The sequence below is a fragment of the Anguilla anguilla genome, chromosome 2 (genome assembly GCF_013347855.1).
Source record: "Anguilla anguilla isolate fAngAng1 chromosome 2, fAngAng1.pri, whole genome shotgun sequence".
Classification (NCBI taxonomy): domain Eukaryota; kingdom Metazoa; phylum Chordata; class Actinopteri; order Anguilliformes; family Anguillidae; genus Anguilla; species Anguilla anguilla.
In genome coordinates, this window is record NC_049202.1 from 2955067 (window position 1) to 2977587 (window position 22521).

At 46.6% G+C, this 22521-nt stretch overlaps 3 protein-coding genes across 7 annotated transcripts; 1 reads left to right on the forward strand and 2 right to left on the reverse strand.

Moving 5' to 3' along the window:
* Positions 1-950: 950 nt before the first annotated feature.
* On the reverse strand, positions 951-10692 carry wbp1lb (WW domain binding protein 1-like b). 5 transcript variants are annotated; one of them, XM_035404490.1, is made up of 4 exons: positions 10356-10692; positions 7078-7180; positions 5388-5549; positions 951-4814 (listed from the first exon to the last, which is right to left on the reverse strand). In XM_035404490.1, exons 1-4 carry the CDS (start codon positions 10443-10445, stop codon positions 4105-4107), a joined length of 1065 nt encoding a protein of 354 aa, XP_035260381.1. In that variant the 5' UTR covers positions 10446-10692; the 3' UTR covers positions 951-4104. The 5 variants fall into 5 exon arrangements, with proteins under 5 accessions (XP_035260381.1, XP_035260379.1, XP_035260382.1 ...); XM_035404488.1 differs by having other exon boundaries at positions 5349-5549; XM_035404491.1 differs by lacking the exon at positions 10356-10692 and adding an exon at positions 8001-8309 and having other exon boundaries at positions 5349-5549.
* An 84-nt stretch (positions 10693-10776) lies between these two features.
* poll (polymerase (DNA directed), lambda) lies at positions 10777-15700 on the reverse strand. Its single transcript, XM_035404487.1, has 9 exons — positions 15629-15700; positions 15225-15353; positions 14754-15051; positions 13972-14098; positions 13379-13729; positions 12887-13060; positions 12583-12711; positions 12103-12271; positions 10777-11735 (listed from the first exon to the last, which is right to left on the reverse strand). Exons 1-9 carry the CDS (start codon positions 15639-15641, stop codon positions 11374-11376), a joined length of 1752 nt encoding a protein of 583 aa, XP_035260378.1. The 5' UTR covers positions 15642-15700; the 3' UTR covers positions 10777-11373.
* Positions 15701-15894: 194 nt separating this feature from the next.
* On the forward strand, positions 15895-19019 carry dpcd (deleted in primary ciliary dyskinesia homolog (mouse)). The gene is made up of 6 exons (XM_035404493.1): positions 15895-16000; positions 16205-16285; positions 16394-16512; positions 16753-16886; positions 18084-18186; positions 18635-19019. The coding sequence occupies exons 1-6, from the start codon at positions 15931-15933 to the stop codon at positions 18737-18739; spliced, it is 612 nt and encodes a 203-aa protein (XP_035260384.1). The 5' UTR covers positions 15895-15930; the 3' UTR covers positions 18740-19019.
* The last annotated feature ends 3502 nt before the right edge of the window (positions 19020-22521 follow it).

Genomic DNA, 22521 nt, shown 5'->3' on the forward strand with positions numbered 1-22521 from the left:
TCTCGATGCATTGCTTACCAAAGAGGTGAGCAACCTGTGGGGGTGTGCCAGGTATGCTGTCTGTTTATCCTAGGGTCTACCGTCGTTGATCTTAGAACTATCTTGCCTGTACGGGGAGGTAATTGCAGTTGTTTGCTGTGCTAGCAGCAGTGTAGAATAAAAACAGACAACATAGTTCGGTTCACTTTGCACAGGTCACTCCCCTCTTTCGTTTGGTTCATACCTCCGAGTCACTTTGGAAAGTAACTCATGTTACATGTATGTCGGCACTTATCCCTGGCTGATGCAATCTGCTAGGTGCTCCAGCTGGGTGTAACAGATTTCCATCGATCCATTATCTATACCCGCGTATCCTGGGCAGGGTACACTTTAAAAATGTTTTAAAAAGTGTATTTTAACAAGCTTTTCAGCAAGAAAATATACCTTCTTCTCAAGGACAAAGTTTGCACGCACGCACATACGCAGACACACATAGTTTCAGCTCCCAATGTGTGGAGGAATTTTTCTATCATGTTGCACTGTAGCATTGCCAAGATGCAACCGATCTGTTTATTTGTGAGAGACTGCAACAACAGGGGGATAATATCGGGCAGCAGTGTCCGGTGACTTAGTTGGAGGAAAGTTTATTTACCTACGTGTCGGTTCATTCCCAGTCCTAGGCCTGTGTCCCACCCATCCCATGCAGGTGTCAATCAAGACTTAGCCTTATGACATCACCCAGCACACCAAAATGACCTAATGAAATATACTACAGGGGGTTTCAATGATTTTCCCGCAGGCAGGAACCTCAAACAAAGGCTATTCAAGAATCCACATTTTTCACATTTTCCAGACGACCGAGACAAACAAATCAACAGTTACCTACCAAGCCCTTAAAACTGACTTCACACACAACAGACACATACTAAGTCACGATGAATAGGACATAAGAAAGGAGACTGTTCTGGGAGTACTTATGTTATTTTTATTTAACATTTAACATTCCCATTATTCCTTGATTTGGCTGATGCTTTAAACAAAATGACTACAATAGGCTTTACATGTAGCAATGAAAGGCTTTTATGCTAAACATTAAGAAATGCAAAGTCAGTACCTGACATCACCTTGCAAACTCCATTGGGAAAGGGATTATTAACTTGATACCTGCTCCAATGAGAACAGTGACGCAGACAACCCTATGTTCTGTTTTTGAACATCAACTACATAGAGACTTATTTTTGGTCTGCAAAAATAAACAATCGAATGATACACGTGATACAAGTGATGTTTTTTTTTTGGCTGAAAGACTAACCAAAGCAAGCATCACACAATACCTGAATAAGAAAAAACTGCTCGCGGCAAAATCATAATCAAATCATCAAACTGAACGAGTGTGACTCGTGATATGAACACAGCTTATTTTTGGTTGATGTGAAGTGTGCAAACTGCAAGAAAATCTTTAGTAACAAACAAAGCACAGTCTAGTTTAAATGGGCATGCGTGGTGGATACACGGGGGGATATTACATATAGACCTTCCTTTGCATGTCATTCATATCCTCCATTTAAAATGCATAGATACGCAACATTTCAGCAACATCTGTAGACCCAACGTGACAACAGCCAGTAAACATGTCAACCCCAGTTCAGCCTCATCAGCGTGACCATTGTGTTAATAATACTTCAACACCAAATAAGTGAAACAGCACTTACGTTCTCTCGACTGCTGCATTAAAGTGACTAGGGTTTTTCCTGCATGCAGTTGCTGGGGATTACTGAAGGCCATTTGTTATTCTTGGTTTCCTGGAAAACACCTCGGCTGCGCGTCATAATTACGCCTCTAGGGGGAGACAAAGGTGCATGACCAACAGCGTGCCGGACTGAAAAAAAAGCAAGACAGGCCTTTCCGAAAGGTACAATTTTCACGCATTGCATTTTAGATAAACCTGCATCTGGTAGCACACTGGGCAATCTGGAGGCTCTTTGACAAATGACATGTGTACTGAACGATGGCACAAGAGGTCTAGCTATTCCAGAGCCTGTAATTTCAAAACAGACGGACATTCACAGCTGTGCTTAAGTGTCAGACATCAGAGCCTCATCCGCGCAGTCGTCTGTCAGCATGGCCGCTCATTTATTTATGCGATAGTGCCGACAGATATTCATCGCAGCGAAAAACACCCCCCACACTCTTCGTGCGAATCGCGGAACAGAAAGCCACAGGACCGTTAGCGTCACTAAAAAATCGCAGCCAACACACAACCCCGTAACGGCCAACGCAATCTCTGGCACACAGAGGCGAAGAACGTTCATACATACAAATTAGTTTCTGTGCTTTTAGGATTGCGTTACAATTACATGAACAGAGCAGCACTGTGAAATGATTCGCCAAACGTAGTTGCGAAAGGTGGTAAAATCATTGCCCGATTCACATGAAACATGAGTAACGTTCAATTGTGAAACCAACCCTATTTTAGTATTTTCTTTTTGTAACTTACATAGACTTTCACAACTGATTTAACAAAGTGAATTATAATGAGTCATCTTGACTCCACACACATCTTCTGATGTGTACAGGAAATGGCCTTTTGAGCAAGGCCATTTTCCCCCCTATATTTCTACGGCCCCAGATAACAGACCAGCCATGCTGAAAGCAGAGCTGCTTCAACACATCAAACGCCAGGCGATGGAATCTTCTAGTGACTTCCTCACAGCTACAACCAATCAGATCTCTTACAGTAGAGGCACAGTGACATTGCTTGCCATAATACAGGACATACTGTAAGCTAATTCAAAGAATATGATTTTACTTAACATTCTGTCATGTCGCAACACAAATGTTTTGGAGAAAATAAATCTTACAACAAAAAAAAAAAGTACTGTAATGTAAAAAGTTATTATGGTCATAAGTCCACCCCTGCTCACACAACCTTTCAATTTAAGACACAGGAGAAAACAAACTGCTTTGCTTCAATAAGAATGAAATGAGAGTGCAGAAATTGCCTCAGATAAAATCTGAAGCTTAAAGCACCTATTTTTTCACCAAAGGCACACTACACCTTTCAACAGCTGGTCTTTGCAGACCATGTGATTATTGGCATATTCCTAACCAGTGAATGAACAAAAGTAATGAATCTCCTATGCATTAAACTGAAGGTTGGAATTATGAATATTACTACAAGGCCACAAAACACATGGAGCTCATTTGCAGCAAAAATCAATATGCACTCAAAAATACAATCACCGTTTGACAGTACTAGGCTTGAGTCTTGAGTTGGGTTATTCACAATCAATATGCTTTTTTTTTCACTTACAAAACAAAGAGAGCTTAACGTGAATTAAGATGCAATCACAGATACAGGACTGCTATTTGATTTATTTCTTAGCCCTGCAGGATCCATTACAGATAAATAAGTTTACACAAATGTGCAAAAGGTAAACGCCAAACTTGAATCCACTGGTAAATGCACTTATTCTGCTTCCCCCACTGCAATGACGACCCAGCCGATCCAAACGGCCTTTGCTAGCTTTGCGCCGTTCGGTCAGCATCAGGTCTCCTGACGGCAAAGGAAGCAGGGACATCGAGTCTAGCACACGCTGCGCCGTCTCAGTCTTAGATACTTACGCCCTTTGGGAGTACTGTACTGCGCTGCGTCAACTCAATCCATTAACGCAAACGCCAGGCGACACTAGTGCGAGGATCTGGCAACCGCTGACAGTATGCATCAGTATCACTCCCATTGCTGTTTGTGCGACATCGCGTAGCCCTGGTCTCCACTCCTGGTCCTGGTGGGCAGCAGGGTCTGCTGGTTTTAGTTTTTTTTTTTTTTGCCTTAATATCAGCAACCGATCCAGACCCAAGTAACCAGGTGTGTTGAGTTAACGGAGTAATCGGCTGCTCATTAATCAGTTAAACAGCAAAAACCAGCAGACCCAGCAGCTCGCCAGGACCCGAGATGAAGATCGCCATCTTAATGAGTCTGAGGCGCTTCCCGGTGCCTAAGCACTACTGAAAACTTCACCGGAACCGAGAAGAGGTTTGGTGCACAGTCCCTAATCCTCATTCACTCACAGTCGTACACCAGTACACAACAAAAAGTACAACAAAGTCTTTTAAAAAAAATCTTCAGCAGCAGGTGTGATAGCTCTCAGCAGCGTTGCCAGGTTGGAGAGACCCCTCCTGCTCGGTGATGGTGTGCAGGAGGTTAACTGGGGCCCGCGGGGGGAGGGGCACAGCCCCATGGTCCGGCCTCCTCTCTGGGGTCTGCTCCTCCTCCTCCTCCTCCTCCCCCCTCCTCCCGGTGGCGGCGGAGGGCGGGCCGCAGGAGTCGCAGCCCTCGCAGAAATCTCCCAGCAGCCCCTTCAGTTCCGGCTGTTCCTCGGTTGCCGGGTAACCGCTGCACACGCACACCTCGATGCCCGAGTCGCCGGTGAAGCAGCGGTGGCGCCCCGCGGGGCCGTCCTTGTCCTCGGGGCGGCCCTCCGAACCCGAGTCCCCCCCCGGCGGGTCCTTGCGCCCGTCCCGCTCCGGGGCCGACGCGGCGCGGTCCGACGGCGGCAGCTGCTCCTCGGACGCGGGCGTCCTCCCGTCCTCCTTCCGGCTCAGCCCCGCCGGCGGGTCCAGCTCCGCCCCGCCGGGCCTCGAGGGGGGCGTGTCCGACGCCGGGGGGACCGGAGTGGTCTGCGTCGGGAGGCGGAGCTCGTCCGGTTGCTCCGGCGACAGAGGGCTGGCACCGGCCGATTGGCCGGCGTGCAAGGCACTGTAAGGAGGGGGCGGTGTCGGGGGGCGGTTCACCACCTCCTCGTACTCGGGCAGAAGATAATTGGGCAGAAACCCTTGAGTGACAGAAGAGAAAGGAGGCACGCGTGAGGCGCTGTGGGCCAAGTTTAACACAAAGAGATGCACATGCTTTCATACACAGACGAGGGAACAGGTGTATCAGGCACAGGCACAGCAAAAGGTGGCCAAGGAGCTCTGGGAGTTGCTGTTATTTAAAAATTTGGTAAATCCCAAAGACAACTTCCAGGGGTGATGGCCCAGCATGGGTGATTATGGGCCAGCTTGCAGGACTGCCCTGTAGGCACAACCAGTTTTTTGGCCAAAAATTGTACATACCTATAACGTGGTGAAAGCAGTCAATTACACAGCAGCGTGGTCTGCTTTTGATGTTGGTTGATGCTATACCCAGCACCTAATTGCCCCGCGGGGGTAAATAAAGTTTACTGAATTGAACTGAAAGGCATATGCAGATGAAGCTCTGTAAAGTAGCAAGTAGCGGGTGAAGTCTAAAGTGGGGGGGGGGGGAGCGGGTGAAAGGGAACCGCAGACGGGCTGAAGGTGGGCGGGGCAGGTGGGGCGGGGGCGCTTACTGAAGTAGAAGGGCAGGGAGGCGTGGCGGGGGCGCTTACTGAAGTAGAAGGGCAGGGAGGCATGGCTGCGGGCTTCGCGGTAGGCGATGAGGTTGATCTCGTGCTGCCGCTGCTGCTGCTGCAGCCGGTGCTTGCTGCGTCGGTGGTGGCAGATGCAGCAGCAGCTGAGGATGATGATGATCACCCAGACGAGCCAGAACCCTGCCCGACCGGACCACACGTCAAATCAAATCAAACTTTATTTATATACCGCGTCGCACAGACAACTGTTACAATTACAACTGTTGGAGCAAGCAAAAGGCAACAGTGGCGAGGAAAAACTCCTGGGTAACAGATAGGAAGAAACCTTGGGAGGAACCAGACTCAATGTGGGGAACCCATCTTCTGCTTATTGGCTCAGGGTGTAGGTTTAAATGACCCACACGGTCAGTCAGGCAATGTTCACATTGATCAAATCAGTGGCAGCTCATTTTGCATCAACTGCCAACCGATTCGATACATAAACTGGCCGTATGAGTGACCTGATTGGTCAGGATGGGTCATGTGGCTGCTGTGCTCTAAAGGGCCTTGGTGAGGATGAGCAGGTGTCATTGCTATGTAGTGAGGGGGCATTATGTATTTAGCCAGACTGAGCAACTCTGGGCATCTGTTTACAGTGGATGAGAGTGGACAGGGGTTGGGTTACAGGAACCAAGAGTCTGGTGGGGGGGGTGGGGGGGTAAAGGGGGGGGGTCTGTTTGCCGTAATACATGAGAAACAAACTGCAGCCCTTGACTCAGCAGATAACGAGCTTCAATTAAAAGCAAGACATGACTAGTCCCTAGTTATTAAAATAAATGGCACACTAGGAAATCCTGTCATGAGCAAGGAGTCACTCATACCCTATGAACCTAAATATTACTTGTATATAAATGTTGCATACTATATGCAGGCAATTTAACATAAAAAGATTTGGGCATCAAACCTGGTGCATACAACACTGTCCGGAGGTTATACTAAATCTAAAATGGCAGCTACTGTGCATACTTATATGTATAAGACTCGTTGCTCATAGAATTGTTTACACAGAGCAAAAATACCTTGCAGAGAAAACTATGAATATCCAGTTACACTAAATTTCCATAACAGAGGGTAAAGGGGTAACATTTCAACAAGTTCAAGTTCAATACGTACTTACCACCTTCCGTACAGAGTTTTTGACTAACCCAATATATTTGCAGCGATAATGGAAATGCATGTGCCACTGACATTCGTATACACACCTAACAATTCTGGAGGGAGCTAAAGCTAAAATAACTTTAGGATCTCTTAAATTGTTTTGAAATAAATGTGTGTGTTTACCCCATGCATGGGGTTAAGACACTGCACGTCAGAACGTCACCACACGCTATGATTGAGTACACAAGGGATGCAACAGCACCCACTGCGCTGAGCAGAAAGACCTCGCTTAGGAAGAGAACGCCGGAAGTCCCGTGCTAATTAAAGCCCAAAGTAACTGCAGACGCACAATGACCTTGGCACAAGCAGCCCTGATAACTTCACAGACGCTAAAAACGTGCACTGAACAATCTGCCTGCACATTTTCCGAGGGTCTTCTTTGGGAATCTCAGCACATTTTTTAGTTCGTGTTATTATTATTTTTTTTTTTTCATTGTTTTTAGCACGCTAGTCGGTCGAATCAGAACCAGTGTGAGATAGACAGAAAAAAAAATGTATAACGATGACTTACACCACAGCTCATAGTAGTAACTGCAGCAGTGGGACTCCCCACAGCAGTGTCCAAACTCACAGACGTAGCTCTGATTGTTCAGTCCAGCGCATAGCAGCCTGTTCTGGAAGACAAACAGAGCAGAACACTGAACGGGCAACAGAAATAGACACTGATAAACTCGAACCACCAGGGACATCACAGCACACACACACACACACAAAAAGAAAGACCCCAATGCACTACTGAACGGTCGCTGTTCAGTCCATCTGTTCAAACGCAACACTGGTGTGATTGTTCTAAGGAACGACTGGAAAACGCACCAGTTCAGCCTTCTTCCGAAAAACAATGAAATCCAGTATGCCACTCATTTCCTCTGTTTCATTCCTGCTGTATTATTACTTGAACACAAAATGAGTAATAAAGAGATCTAGAACCTACTGCAGTAAAACCTTTGCCCCCATTTAAAAAAACGAACAGAATTCCTGTTATGCACTGTGCGGAGTGTGTTGCTTCCATTTCAGCACTATAAATCACTATAAGTTATGAGAAACACAGAACTACACCGTGACCTCACTGCGGATCCCACCAGTTTCATCCGCAGTGCATTACCAATAACAATCACCCTTCAACCCCACCTGGCTATTTATACATCAGTGAGAATCCCTGCAGTATTCCCAGAATTCTTAATGCCAAATACAAAACATGATGCACATAAATTGGAGTCTTCATGGTCATATGAAAATCTCTAGCGATGGTTCACTAAAAATATGGATGTTTAGAAGCTGATATTTCAATTTCTTGCCATCTTTGCATCCCCTCCATCAAAGTCACATTTTGTTCCCCGAGTTTACTGAAGTCTAGAGAGGTCAGTTTTCCCAAATCACCAGTTTTCCCAAATTACCAAAAACATTTCCCAAGTGACCTTGGTTTTCCCAGATTACCTGTCTCATTCCCAGAAGGAAAGGCATGGCGCTCTAGTCCTCCCGGTGTAAGACCCCTTGGAGCTCCCGGGGCGATGACCGCCAGAGAAAGAGAGGAGAACGTGCAGCGCTGCAGCCGAGGGGACGGCGGGCGGTGTTCTCCTCAGCCGAAAATCTCCCGGCTGCACTACAACGCGAGCTCCGCGCCAAGCGGGCTATTTAAGCGCCCGGCTCCGCCCGCCTTCGGAAACCCGGGAGGCCGTGCCAGAGAATGTGTGCAAACGGGGGGGGGGGGGGCCTGAGGGCACAGCGCTGGCTCACACCACGACCTGCCCACCCCCCCAAACCCCTCCCCCCCCCGGGCCTGAGGGCACGGCACTGCCTCACACCACGACCTGCCCGCCCGCCCCAAACCACCCCCCCCCCCGCGGTCAATGCTGGCCCCAAGGCCCCCCCCCACAGTCTGTGACTGGACCTGCTGCACCCCTTGTGAAAATCAGACCCAAGGCTTCTATCACCTGTAGGACCCATCTCTACCTCAACCTGCGTATAAACTTCCACCCGTCTCGTCATGCGATCTTTAGTCATAGAGACATTACAAAACCGGCATTTTTTTTGGATAATAAAAGGATGATTTCATCCATTATTGTTTACTTTATTCTCTGAAATTTTTTCTGCTCAGCTGCGCAGCCAGCGCAGCTGGTGTAGTTTTTTCTCACCACAGTTTGAGGGTTTTCTCCCCACTGGGAGTATTTTTAAATCTCACGTACTATTTGGGGGTTCAGGCCTGGTGTTCGCTCTGTTTGCTCTATACCTTGCCTTGCTACTCAGTAAAGCATCTTTGCCACAGTTCTCTGTAAAATGCACAATTGAATTGAACTGAATCCATTAAAGCACTTGCATGCCTGTCGGCCTGACGGTCACAGGGTAATACTGCCAGGGAATCTGACATTACCACTGGCCAGCATGCTGTACTGGCATATTCAGAACGACTGGTATTAACATACCACACAATCCATCCACCCTGTAAACGCTCCAAAACACTAAATAACACAATGAATTATAAAAGGTTATGTAATGACTAATGCCTGGGCTACTGCTAGAAAAGGGTTCCATTACATGGGTCAATGTAAACCACTTGCGTCGTTCTGAAATGTCTCTGTCAAGACGGCGAGCAAGAAAAGCGCCTAGACTGACGAGATTCCACTGCTGCGAAAACTGGTTCGGCAAACAATCCTTCCTTCTTAAATTAAAAATGAATGGGGGATTACGTTACGCCACCAGAACATGCCTGCGTATTAGAAAACTGTGAAACCCAATAAGTTTTAATAAAGAATTGGAGAAATGACGAGACGTAACGTTTAATGTAAGCACCATACAGAAGTTTTCAGCAACTAGCCTACAGCACATGCTTCGTTAATTGTGACTAATTCTTGATATCGAGCACTGAGCATCTAACTTGCATTGCTTTGATCCGATGTTGTCGGTCACCAATTGATCTAAACAAGCAGAACGAACAGGCAAGTGTAGACCCTAACACACACTATGTTGGATTTCTTACAGTGACTTTGCAGTAAATGGACATGTCTTATGCAGTAAATTGTATCATATAGGCTACACCTAGGAATACTTCACCGGCTTTATAGCATTACGAAACGTCAAAACTGTAATAAAAACAGGTATTTGTTTTATTTTAAAGAACTTTGTTAATGTTGCCTAACTGGACTGGGCTTGTCAACATAGCAAGTTAGTGATATTTACAGTGCATTTAGTTTTTCTTCATAAGCAATGCAAAACTGTTGAATTAGTAGCGCAGGTGTAGCCAGTTAATTTGATTGTTGTCTGGTGATAACACTATCACAATGAAAACCAGCCAATGAATTCTAAGGGCCTTCAGCTTCCTCTGTAACGTTAGGTTGTTTTCATGCAAGCAAGCAAGCAAGCAAACAGGTTTAAAATTCACTGTAGCTATTTAGACTGTGAGCAATGGGTGATATATAACGTTTAACCGAGGAAGAAAATTGGTTTGCTACCAAACCTAGCTAGTTATACAACAGTCACTTCAGAGCGTGCAGCGAACTGCAAACTTTCCTGAAGACGCAAAAGTTAGCTCGCTGGTTATCCAGCACAATTAATGCTTTTGTAACAAATTGAAATAGATCGTTTCCAAGCGGAAGTAGTCTATCTACGTAACGCAAACGTAAGCTGTTTATCTGGAGCCTCCAAGAAACTCCATAAAAAGTAATACACGTACAACAGGGTCTGGAGATTTTGCTCAGGCAGAGGGTAGGAAATAGTCAAACATAACTGTTCGGCCTGTCATATTTAGCTAACGTTAGTTACCTCGCTAACGTTGGCTAGCAGTTTAGTTCTTACCTCTTCTATGGTCGCCTGTGTCGGTCTGACAGGACCAGCGTAGAACAGAAACATGCCCATTTTCAGAGCGATACACTCTGTTTCCGTCATTATCCCACTTTTGCCCGAGTGTTAATACATATAGCACACTATTGACATAAATGTTAAGTTATTTGGGATTGTAGCTTTAACTCTAAGCTCGTAAAGTAGCGAGCTAAGTAGCTAGCTACATGCACCGCCTTCTTGTCACAAATAATTGGACCGTACGAGGACGCACTTCCTTGGTGTTGGCTGTCCGAAAGGATACCATACTGGCTGCCTCAACTGTCACCTACAAGTCACAGCCTCGCTGTCGCCGGGACTTTTTGTTTTGCTTTGTGGGTGCAGTAAAAAAAAAAAAAAGCAAACGTAAGCAAAAGCATTGACAAATGCAACAATTTAAAAAAAAAGGCATACAGACAACTTGCTTTATTGTTTACATCTTTACAATTAAGCCTCTCTAATGTCTATATTCAATATAAATATTATCAATATAGTTGCACTTGCAAAACACCTGAGAGAGAGGCTCATTACACAGAGGGTCAAAGGTCAGCAATTTATGCATCAGATAGGCATGCCAACATTATTGAGTTTGAAGGAGTGATCATTCAAAAAGTCAGGACATACATTCTGCTAAATGCTACTTTGTGGCCAGGCTGAGTAAGACCCCGGTTCTAAAAGAAGCATGGACTAAGTAGTGTGTTTTATTCAGAATACTAACTCACTGGCGAACATTCATGATCATTTGTTTTTTTTTTTTTTTTAAGGTTTTTCATAATATACATTTCTATTCACAAAATTTCATTTCAAGATTTCTATTATGTCCAAGCAAACCACTTTTCCAGAGCATTCCCAGACATTAAACAGGAAGCCGCAGGAAACTAAAAATGACTGAAAATGACAGTTCTCTAAAAGCGCTTTAAATACGATTCATTTCTGTCCGTTCAAACGTAACTGCCGCGCTGCGGTGGGCCAGCGCCAGCCCCAGCGTTGCCGTCGGTCACCAGTCCCTCTCGTGGGGCTCTCTGTAGGGTATGCCCAGGTGCGCAAAGACGTCCCTCTCGGCGGGGGTGGGCAGAGGGACGCCCGTGCCGATCTTCAGGCTGCCCCGCCGGACCACGTCCCGGTTCAGGGAGTGCTCCGACAGGCTCATGCCCTTGGTTTTGGCCAGGGCCCGCATGGAGCGGTTGAAGTGCGCCGAGCCGGTGAAGTACATGAGCGCGCAGGCGAACTCGCCGTGCGGCACCACGATGATGTCCAGCCGGCGGTGGCGCCGGCCGGGCCCGGGCAGGCGGCACACCCCCAGGTACTTCTTCTGGTTCCCGTTGTCCTCGTGGCTGACCAGGTCGTCGGTCAGGAAGCCTGTCCGGACGACAAGCACAACGAGCAAGAATATCAGCAGCTTTGAATTCGCTCGGCACTCCAGGCAATAAATCAGAAATCCAGGTGGTGGTGTGGTGGTTAAGGAAGTGGGCTGGTAACCTAAGGGTTGCAGGTTTAATTCCCATGTCAGGACATACTGCTATTGAGCACTTGAGCAAGGCACTTTACCCTGGTTGCTCCAGTCAGAATATCCAGCTGTATAAATGGATGACAATGTAAGCCATTTTGGATAAACGTGTCTTCTCAATGACCTAACTGTAACTGTGATACTTGTGTTGCAGTAACATTATGTTAAAACAAAAAGGTATTTAAAATTTATTTATAATATAACAGGAACGTATCATACCGCTCTGACGGAGGCTATGCAGTATTTTGCTAAAAACGCCCTTGTGGGACGTCCCGTCTGGGTGGGTGATCAGGACGTCCACATCTCCGCACGTGGCCTTCCCCCGGCGATAGGACCCACATGCGGCCGCCAGGAGGCCTGGGTTCACCAACTGTGCCGCGTCCTTTACCTGCACGAACACACGCACAGCATCAACACCACGCCTTTCCCCAAGTCACACAATGCTCTTTACTTCAGCTGTGTACCTTACCTGCACACATGCACAGCACAGCATCAACAATACACCTTTCCCCAAGTCACACACTGCTCTGTAAGACCACTTCAATGCGTCCCTTACCTGCACATACACACACACAGCCCAGCATCTCAACACACCTTTCCCTGAGTCACACACTGCTCTGTAAGTCCACTCAAAGGTACAGAAACACAGGCCTGTCATGAACACTGTAGCTCCACTGTTTGGGAGGGAAGAGGTGTTACCGTCTTCTCAATAGCGGCCGCCTCGTCTCTAGACATCCGATCCAGGAAATCATCGTAGTGTTTCAGTCCGACTTTCTGCTGGGAGTTCAGAGTGGCTTTGGTGCGGATGTCCTCCAACGTGCGAAATCCCTTCGATTACACCGGGGGGGACAAAACGTTAAAAACAAAACGAAAGCTTAGCGTTTAAGCGGTCCCCAGATTGAGACAGTCCTTAACGGAAGCCATTCAGCTCGCTTACACTAGAGGCAGCAGTGGGGGGGAAGGGCATTACACAGCGAGCTGACTGCGATGAGACGTGCCAAACCTGCTGGTACCACAGCTGTGCCGTCTTGGCACCGGCACCCCAGATGTTGGTGAAAAGCTCCAGAACTGGCACGGCCTCGCCCAGGTGGTCTATCTTGCGGAGGTGCCCACTCTCCATGATCTCGATGATCTTGTCTGCCATGCGTTTGCCAATGCCTTGGATCTTACAGGCCTCCTATCAAATGAAAAACAGATTTCAGGACCAAGCACAATGGGGGGGGGGGGGGGGGGGGAATGGGCACTTGATTCTATTTTGGCCCTTTTTTTCCATAAGTACAAAACTAAACAATCGTGATGCCACAACATTACAATCATTTCTGCAGAATAATAAGCCTATCCAATTTTAAAACAGAACCCTAAAATAAGGTTCTCACCGTATTCCATGTATTGCCACTTTACGGGGATAATTTATTAATTCAGCCACTGCTATTCTTTGGTTTTTTTGGTTGAATAATTGCTGGAACAATCTCTTATCTTTGAACATGTGACTCACCTCATATGAGGAGATGGGCTTCCCGTAACTCTTCAGGGCGTTGACGGCTTTGGAGTAGCTCAGCGCCCTCCACTTGTCGCCCTGGTGCGTGTACGCCTTGGCCAGGACCTCCAGCTTGTCTGTGATGTGCTGGTTGTGATTGCTGATCTTGCTCTGGGAGGACTGGGCGCAGACCCACTTTCCTGAGAGGGTTTTCTCAGCTGCGTTTATGTTGGCGTTCACGTTCGCATTCGCGTTCACGTTGGCGTTCATGTTTGCGTTTGAGGTCGGGGCAGCAGGCTGGTGTCCATTGATCAGGGCGTCCAGATCGTTCTGCGAGACTTCGTCCTCTTCTTTGTGTTCCTCTGTAAACTTTAAGATACAGAGAGAAAATTCAAAAATTGATATTCAAACGCAATGACAAAATTCAGCTATAACGGACTTTGGACTGTAACATTTGTATTTGAATCGAATGAGCGAATGACTGAACACAACAGGGCTGGACTTCAGCATAGGGCATTACTTTGAGAGGTTTTTGTTGAAAAACAGGAAATGGAAGGCGGTGGTGTTCAGTAGTGTCCGCTGCGATGTAATCTTGAGGGTGATGCCCTTACCTTCTCTGATGCATCATCCTGAGTCGGTTCAAGTAGTGGCGGAATCTCCGTGGCAACAACAGGGCACTCATCACCACTATGTGCATCGTCTCCCACTTCCTGACTGTCAGTATTCACATGACTGACACTGTATGCCATGAGTTTGAAACAGACAGTAGATTCAGTAAATTGGGAACTCGAGTTTTATTTATGGCATGCATTGATTAGACAGAGGAGGCTCCCTTGACATTTATTCCTCCCAACAATATTTGACAGGTGTATTATTACTGTACCAGGCCAGACAGTATAAAGACTGCACAATCAATGCTAAAGTAATGTTAGCTGCAGTACTGTAGTGTGGCTAGCATAGTACATTTTGCCTGAGTTGGCAAGCTGTATTACTGGCTAGCTAGCTAACTAGCTGTTATGAAGCTCTGTGTCACTAACCTCTAACGAGAGCTACATTTAAACCTATCAATTTACAAGATCCTAGCAATGCAGTATATTGTTACCCAGCAGGTAATTCACGCCTAAAGTATTAAACTATACTTTTCCCCGCAGTCAAGCAGTCATATTCAGACGCCCATAAATGTATGTATGTAATGTAACTGCACGCGCAAATTTGCCAGTGCCTTCAGGCAAGTTACTGACACTTCATGAGGCTCCTCTACCTTAAAAATGTAATTCTATCAAAATGAATGGTCTAAATTATAGCTCATGCATAACAATTCTGAACAGATGCCCTTTTAAACAGCCAAAATCAGATGTACATTACAGAAGAACTGTCATGAGTCTATAAATACCTGTCGGGGAGGAGGAGCCTGTGGTCTGTAGTGCTTAGCAGTTTTTTCCCAGTGATGCACTGACCCAGCCAGGAGCACCTGACCAGCTGTACCGCTCCAGGTAGCCTGTCCAACTTCAGTAGCCGCAGCGCTCGTGCACAGTCCATAGAGTCATCCACCATGACGTGTGTCACACTGGGACCGAATTCGCGTTCGACCTGTCCCCCGTTCTGGGTGATCTGTCTTTGAAAGATATCACACCGGGCATTCCCGATACCCGCGGGGAGTAGGTACATAAACATACCGTCAAACAAATGTCCTGCAAAGAAAAACAAGAGCCCACAAAAATATATTAGACACGTACACAGAAACATGTATAGAAACAATCCTGTGCTCCACAAGTGTAAGAATTGTCCTACAGAATTTCTCATCAGCCACACCGCGCAAACACACACGCACACACACTTTCATGCGGTTTTCTGAGCGGCGTACCTGTTACCGTTTCATCCACACTGATTTTCTTTTGGGGTACTTCTTTCCCCACCCTGGCACCCGCCCTCTTCACCTTTGGAAACGCTTTCACGATACCATGCGGCTCCATTTCGGGTGGAGGAGACGCCCTTTGACAAGCATTTGACAAGCACGTTATTACCTGGCCAGACAGCATAAAGACTGCACAATCACTCCTAACGCAACGTTAGGTACCATAATGTAGTGTGGCTAGCATTGTATATTTTGCCTGAGTTGGCAGCTAAATGCCTGTTATGGAGCTCAGCGTCGCTAACATCTAACGAGAGATACATTTAAACCTTATCAATTTGCAAAGCCCTAGCAATGCAATATACTGTTATTCAGCAGTTAATTCAAGTGTAATATTAATATTAAACGGTCCTTACCTTCCGGGTGCATCCAACTACTTCAACGTTAGTCCAGCCGTTAGCTAGATCTAAAGTATAAACTTCCGGATCATTGAGCGTAAATCAAAACAATAAGTCAAACTGAAATAATAAATATAAGTACTATTTTTTTAAATACAATATATTCCAAATATTGACCTTGTTTAAGATTTTGTAAACAATATTTTCAATTTAAAATAATTAAAAAGATTTTGTCGAGATTTGACCCTAGAACTAGAATTGAATGGTCACTGTTGTCGTGGTTACAGGTTTGGCGTCAGAACCAGCGTTGGTTTTTCAAAATGGCTGCAGCATTACAATGCTGGTCTGACAGTTTGAAAGAAGCAAAGAAAACTGCGCTGCTACATGAAGGTAAGTTTAAGAAATATTGTGTGGTTGACAATGTATGATTATTTAAGCTAGTTGGCGTGTGTGTACCAAGTCAGCTAGCTAGCTGGCTAACGTTATCATGGTGCTGGTCAGTCAAATCATGCGGCTTGGTAGCTAGCTAGCTAACATTAGCTAGCTGGCTAATCATGTAGGCTATGTTTTAACTCAAACACCCCTCTCTTTCAGGAAAGAGGAAAGTGCATTACCTTTTTGCGGACGGGAAAGAAATGGCAGAAGAGTATGACATGAAAACTGACGAGCTTATTGGTACGTTTCTTATAAAACTAGCCAACGTTTTTTATAAGTTAGTCTAGCCGTTAGCGCCTTGTACTTTGTGGACGGGAAGTCTTAAACATCAATTTTTGTGCTTTTCAGTACGAAAATGGCGAAAGAAGAGCACTTTGGGAGCACCAGGTCAATGGGAGGTCGAAGTAGGTGACCCGTCTACGATGCAAACTTCAGAACCACATCTGATCAAGGAGAGCAGTTCAAATGTGAGTGCAGTTCGTGTCTCTGTGATAATCTAAATATCTTTTGAAAATGTACAAATGAAAGCATCTATCTATCTATGTTTCCATGCTGTTGAGAATTTATCAAACAGTAGGCTATAATTTTACGTGCAAAATGTACCAACTTTAGACCACATGGTCAGCTGTCTAAAAGCAGGGATGAGGAAAGTACTGTTTTAACATTTCCTCCTGATATGATAATTGAATTTTTCCTATGTCTTTCAGCCTGTATTGATACGTAAAGACACCAAGGCGAGCTTTCAGTGGAGGGTCCGCAACCTTCCCTATCCCAAAGAGGTCTACAGCGTTTCCGTCGAGCCAGGGGAACAGTGTTGCATCATCAGGACAACAAACAAAAAGTAACTCCATCACTGTGTTTGCAGAGTGAGCACGTTGTTGTAGATGTGCAGGAAGGTAATCTGATAATACCCTAAGTACCAAAGAAAAGGGGAAAAATGGAGGAACAAAAATAGGAGGGTTAATTCTGCTGGATGTCCGATGCTGCAGTTGTTACTTGTTTTTATGCATTAGTTCAGCGTTTTGAGTCACTGTACATTTGGGAGAAATGTTGAGGCGCTTGTCACATGTTTGGGAACAACTATTTTTTAGCAGAACTTTACTAGAAGCACTGTAAACGAATTATTAAGACTACAGTTGGCTTAATGATTAAGACTTAATAATTAAGGCTGAAAGTTGGCACACTGGTTATTTTACAGTGTTAGGCCTAAATCATTGGGATGTGGTGAGTTTTTCAACTTAAAATCTGTAGTGCTTTGTTCCTAGCGTAAATGAAGTTGTAGCTCCTTAATGGCTTCCATAGATGGCAGTATTGGCAAAGTAGTGTTGGGTGTGAACAGAAATCCAGACATTCCTTAGCATAAAAGCTAAGGTGATGGAACAAGTATGAGTAATTTAATGTGGTTCATATGTGCAGAGGTTGCTGTTTTATCACCAAATTTAGAGTTCATGAGCAGGCGAGTGCCCCGATGCCGATCGAGGCTGCTTCAGAAACCGCTCTGCTCAGGAGAGAGAAATAAGGCGTGTAATACAGAGGGAGGAAATGTTTCTCTTTCATGTTTCAGGTTGCTCAGGTGCATTGGGCAATCCCACAAATCCCCTCCTAACTACACGGGGGCTTGGCCTCGAAAAGCCATTTCTGAAACGAGTAGAGCAGATCTGCGGGCTTTTTGCCCCGAGGTACCCCGGCACCATCAGGGACCTCATTTTGTGCAGTCCCCCCTCAGACGGGAGCTGGAGGTCAGAGGCTCCTCCGCGGCTCCTTCCGGAGTTTTCCGCCGGCCTCGTGTCGGGCCATCGTGGAAATCGGTCGTTCAGACGCACGCCTCGCGTCGGCTTGTGATTATTCGCTGCACCGAGGAGTAGCTCTCCTGTCACCGTGCAGTTTCCTCTGACACCCGCACCTCTGAAAGGTTGTGCTGGTGTGAGCCACCTTGGGCAGCACAAAATGGCGTTGTGCATAAACCCGCTATTAGTACATGGCTGTTTCTCACATTCCTGTGAGTAAATAACTTTTTTTTTATGTGCTGTAATTGCAGGTATTATAAGAAGTTCTCCATCCCAGATCTGGACAGGTGTCGGCTACCTCTGGACAGCTCCGCCCTCACCTTCAACCACGCCAACAACACCCTGATCATCACTGTGAGTCCTGACTTCCCGTTTGGCTTCGATCAGACAAAGACCAGGCCAGGCAAATCCTTCCAGCGGAACATAAAATGTCGTTTTTTCAGACAGATCTGAAGTGCAGTTGATATTATGGAGCCATTTACTTGGTGTATGCACGTACGTTTCTGTTCATGTTGGTGTAGACCAGAGGTGTCCAGTCTTATCTGGAAAGGGCTGGTGTGGGTGCAGGTTTTAGTTTTACCCCCGCACTAAGGCACCTGATTCTACTTATGGATGTCTTGAATGAAGACCACGATTAGTTAATCAGTTGAATCGGGTGTCATACCGCTGGGCCAGAACAAAAAACCTGCACTCACACCAGCTCGTTTCGGATAAGACTGGTGTAGATGCACCACAGGCACAGTCTTCCTTTGGCCTCCCAGTCCCGACTGTGTCTGTCTCCATTCCTTGGTCCCGTTGACAGTACCAGAAGCCCAAGGAGCTTCTGACCCTGGAGCAGGACTTGCTGAGGGAGCTGAAAAGGATCAAGAGCACCGGTGACGGGGACATGGACTGCAAAACCCAGTGACCCGCCCGACACGCAGGGCCACGCCACGCGACTATGTGACATGAGGACGTGCAGTCTTTCACCAAAGCCGCGTTCCTGCAGGTTATCTTCACCATTGGCTCGCTGTTTATTATTTTTGTTCCCTTTTTGAAGGTACCAAGAAAGAAAAAAAAAAAAGATCTCTTTAAATAGGTTGACTTTTGGTTTGAAGTATTTCGAAGTCTGGACGTCTGGTGTGGAATCAGAATAATTTATTCTGCTGTTAAACTAATTTCTAAACCGTTTTCTACTGTCTGTGGCTAGTCCCCATTGCTTTTGTGTTGCCCGCGATGCACTCTTTGATGGTTTTGGTCGATGGAATTGAAACGCTGCCTGGCAAAAGGTTGTGTAATCTTCAGCGGGCTCTAGAATCCAGGGGCCTTAACATCTCTGAGATAAGAAATGGTAAATGAGAGGATTTTTCATAGGCCCTGGATTAAACCACGTCAGAATGTGTTTTGGCATGCTGGCGGAGGGGTGGGAAATGGCCGACTGCAAAGCGGGGTGGCATTTCGCGAGCGGAATTCCACCCGCGCCTCCCGCGAGGTCCCTCCGTCAGGTTTTCTCCGGGGGGGGGAGGGGAGGGGAGGGGTGGGTGGTTTGTCCGGCCACCCACACTTTTGGGGGAACGGCCTCCCCTCCTCCAGGGGCTCCGACTTTATTGTGCCCGCGCCTTTGGTCTTCAAAGGTCACCGTTAAGTGTTCTTCTAAAGAATACGAGTGCCTCGCCCCGCCAGGATCCACTAACGCGATGCCTTTCCCCCTGAGCCTGAGAGCCTCACCCCTAACAGTCTGCTCCCCCAGGGGAGTTCTCTTCACTGGAACGCGGGACAGGGGGACTGTTCGCTTTTCCATGTTGTGATCGTGTATCCAAATGTTAATATAGGCCTGCTGTAATTTCTATATTTTGATATGAATTTAATAATGACAAAGCGATGTAACAAAAAAGAGTCCACCATTGTACATTTCATTTGCGTTTCCCACGTTCGGTTTGTCAGTTGACGGTGAATGGTAAAATAAGGAAAAGGCGGTCGAGAAGTGCGGGCTGTAATGGCTGTTTCGCCTGGTTTGAAGCCCAGCTGCAGTGTTCACAGAGCTGAGGCGGCGTCTGTAGATTTATTCACACCTTTCGCCTCTCACGCGTTCCACACACATAATGCAACAAACATCCCTGGGCGTGTGGCTGGGTGACCTTTGTGCGGCGAAGTGACATCTTACAAGAGACAATAAAGCACAGCCCCGACGTGAGCTGGGCCTCCAGCACTGACAAACATGACAGACTCTCGCTGGCTGCTTCCAGGGGACCGGCTTTCAATTTCCTCCCGGTGCATAGCACCGTTCACACCTGCAGTGCACACGCGCGTGTGTTTTTTCTGTGTGTGATGTAACAGAGCTGCAGGTGGAAGCGTGCTCCTTATTCTTTGGGATTAGAATGTTGCTAATGCTGCTGAAACAGTTGCCGTGTCTACGGGGGTTCCCCCGAAGCACACAGCCTTGGCTCGGGGCGTGCGCCCCGATTGTGGAGCTTATGCGATTGCGACTTCAGCGATATCCAGCTCTAGCGGTGTTTTTCTTACCGTGTGAAATGCACTTCTGCGAGTCACTTTGGCCAGAAGTGCCTGCCAACGTAAACTGTGCAATGCGTTCAAATGAGTTTTTCGAAATTTTCGCTCGGCTCCTAAGAAGGCGAGTCTTAATTGTGAACTTGCACGGATGCTCGGAAGTCCAGGTACGTCTGGGAAAGACAGAGTACCCTTTAGCAGCTGTTTGTAAGTACCGTGGGCTGGGAGTGATGTCACCCCAGGTCTCTCTCAGACTGAAACTGAAGATGTGTCTGTGCCTCTGTCTGGAGTGCTGAGTCTGTTAGGACGTCTGAGTCTGAGTGTTGACATGAAGTCACCCGCTTTACACGAAGTCCGCTTACGCTGTCATCTCTTACCCCTTGGCATGCTTTGCTTGAAATATAATACACGCACAAGCTGCCTGCAGTCTGTAGGTTTGGGGAGGCGCTGATGTTTTGGTGATAACTGGCTGTGTGTTTGTCTGATGTCACAAGTACGGTTCGTAAAGATCACCAGGCTAATGCAATCATACCACACAAACTGTTTTTCTTTTTTAAAAATTTAAACCGCACTCTAACAGACCTTTATTTGTGTCTTAACCAACCGCAGCACAAAAAAAAAATACAGAAATCGATGCCGGCAGTTAAAATGTTGGAAAGTCGCAGTTGACTGGTTTCGGCAAAAACAAACCATGTTCACATGGTGCTAAATATCTGTACGTTTCAGCAGTTTTGACTTTCGTAAAACGCGTATGACACTGAATAGTCATGATGCAATTCATCAGTGTTCCAGAATGCTTTTTAAGTTCTGGGGAGGGTACTGGGGAAACTGGGAGATGCTGGCTGCTGTGGGCCGGCACCTTTCTCCCTGTGTTCACAGGGAGGGCTGTGACTTTCTTGAGTGATCTGTGTGTGTGTGTGTCTGCCGCTTCACCTGTTGTTTTTTACGGAAAGCGGTCGGGGAGTTTTAGTGCTGGCAGGGGAGGAGGAAATGGTTGTGGGAAGTGTCTGCTGCGTGTAGATCCAGCAGAGATCAAATTTCCATTACAGCATTTATTAATACCTAATGCTGTGTGACTGCCAGGACTCTTACTAGTCTCTCGCTCTCTCTCTCTCTCTTTTTCTCTCTCTTATTCTCTCGCTTTTTCCTCTTTCTCTTGCTTTTGTTCTCCCCCTTCTCTCTCTCTCTCTGTCTCTCCCTCTCCTCTCTCTTGCTTTTGCTCTCCCTCGTCTCTTTCTTCCGCTCTCTCTCTCCCTCTCTCTCTCTCTCTCTCTCTCTCTCTCTCTCTCTCTCTCTCTCTCTCTCTCTCTCCCTCCCTCCCTCCCTCTCTCTCTCTCTCTCTCTCTCTCTCGCTGTACTCCGCCCATGTGACAGGTGCACTCTGTGCTGCTGTTTTTCCCATCACACCCAGGGGACGCCAGACCACTTTGCGCCGTGTTTTCCAGTCCGCAGTAAATTCAGAAACAGGCTCATTCGTCATTCAGAACAACGCCCATGACTCGGGCTCCTAACTTCCCATAGCCCTCAGAGCCGTTTCCCAGGATGCAATATTTCACAGGACCCCCCCCCCCCCCCACACACACACACACACCCACACACACACACACTATAGGTTGTGTACATTCGAATGAACAATATCAAGCACTTTTTTCTTTTTTTTTTTTGTTTCTTTTTTTTCTCATTTATTTTTTTCATACTTTTTCTCGTTTATTTGCAACTACCAATGGCCTCTGAATATCCTGCTATCTCCCTGTTTTCACATTTGCACAAACCCTCCAAAATATTGTGAGTAAGGATGGCTTTTGTGTTCCCCCTTTGCCTGGTTTCGGTGTGAATATTCAAAGGGCTTGCGTGTATTCCCAGTCTCCCTGGGGACCTGTTTCAATTGACTGACCTTGTGTGACCGTGTGTCCCCATAAAAGCCACACACAGCTTTATACACTTCAGCAGATCCCCCGAATTGGCCCTGTTTCCCTGGAGACACTCGGGGCCACGTTATTCTGAGAACTGACCAATCAGGGGTGGGGTTTGAAATCCAACGGTTAAATCCCCTTCCCTTACACTCTCAGGATCACCACACATCAGAACGCAGAGGAAATGAGGTACTACCACAGACTTGAGTGCGTAAGAATAAGCGCTTTTTAGACATGTTTCTCTGACATACAGATCCCTGATATTTTAAAAAGCAATTCAAACATTGAG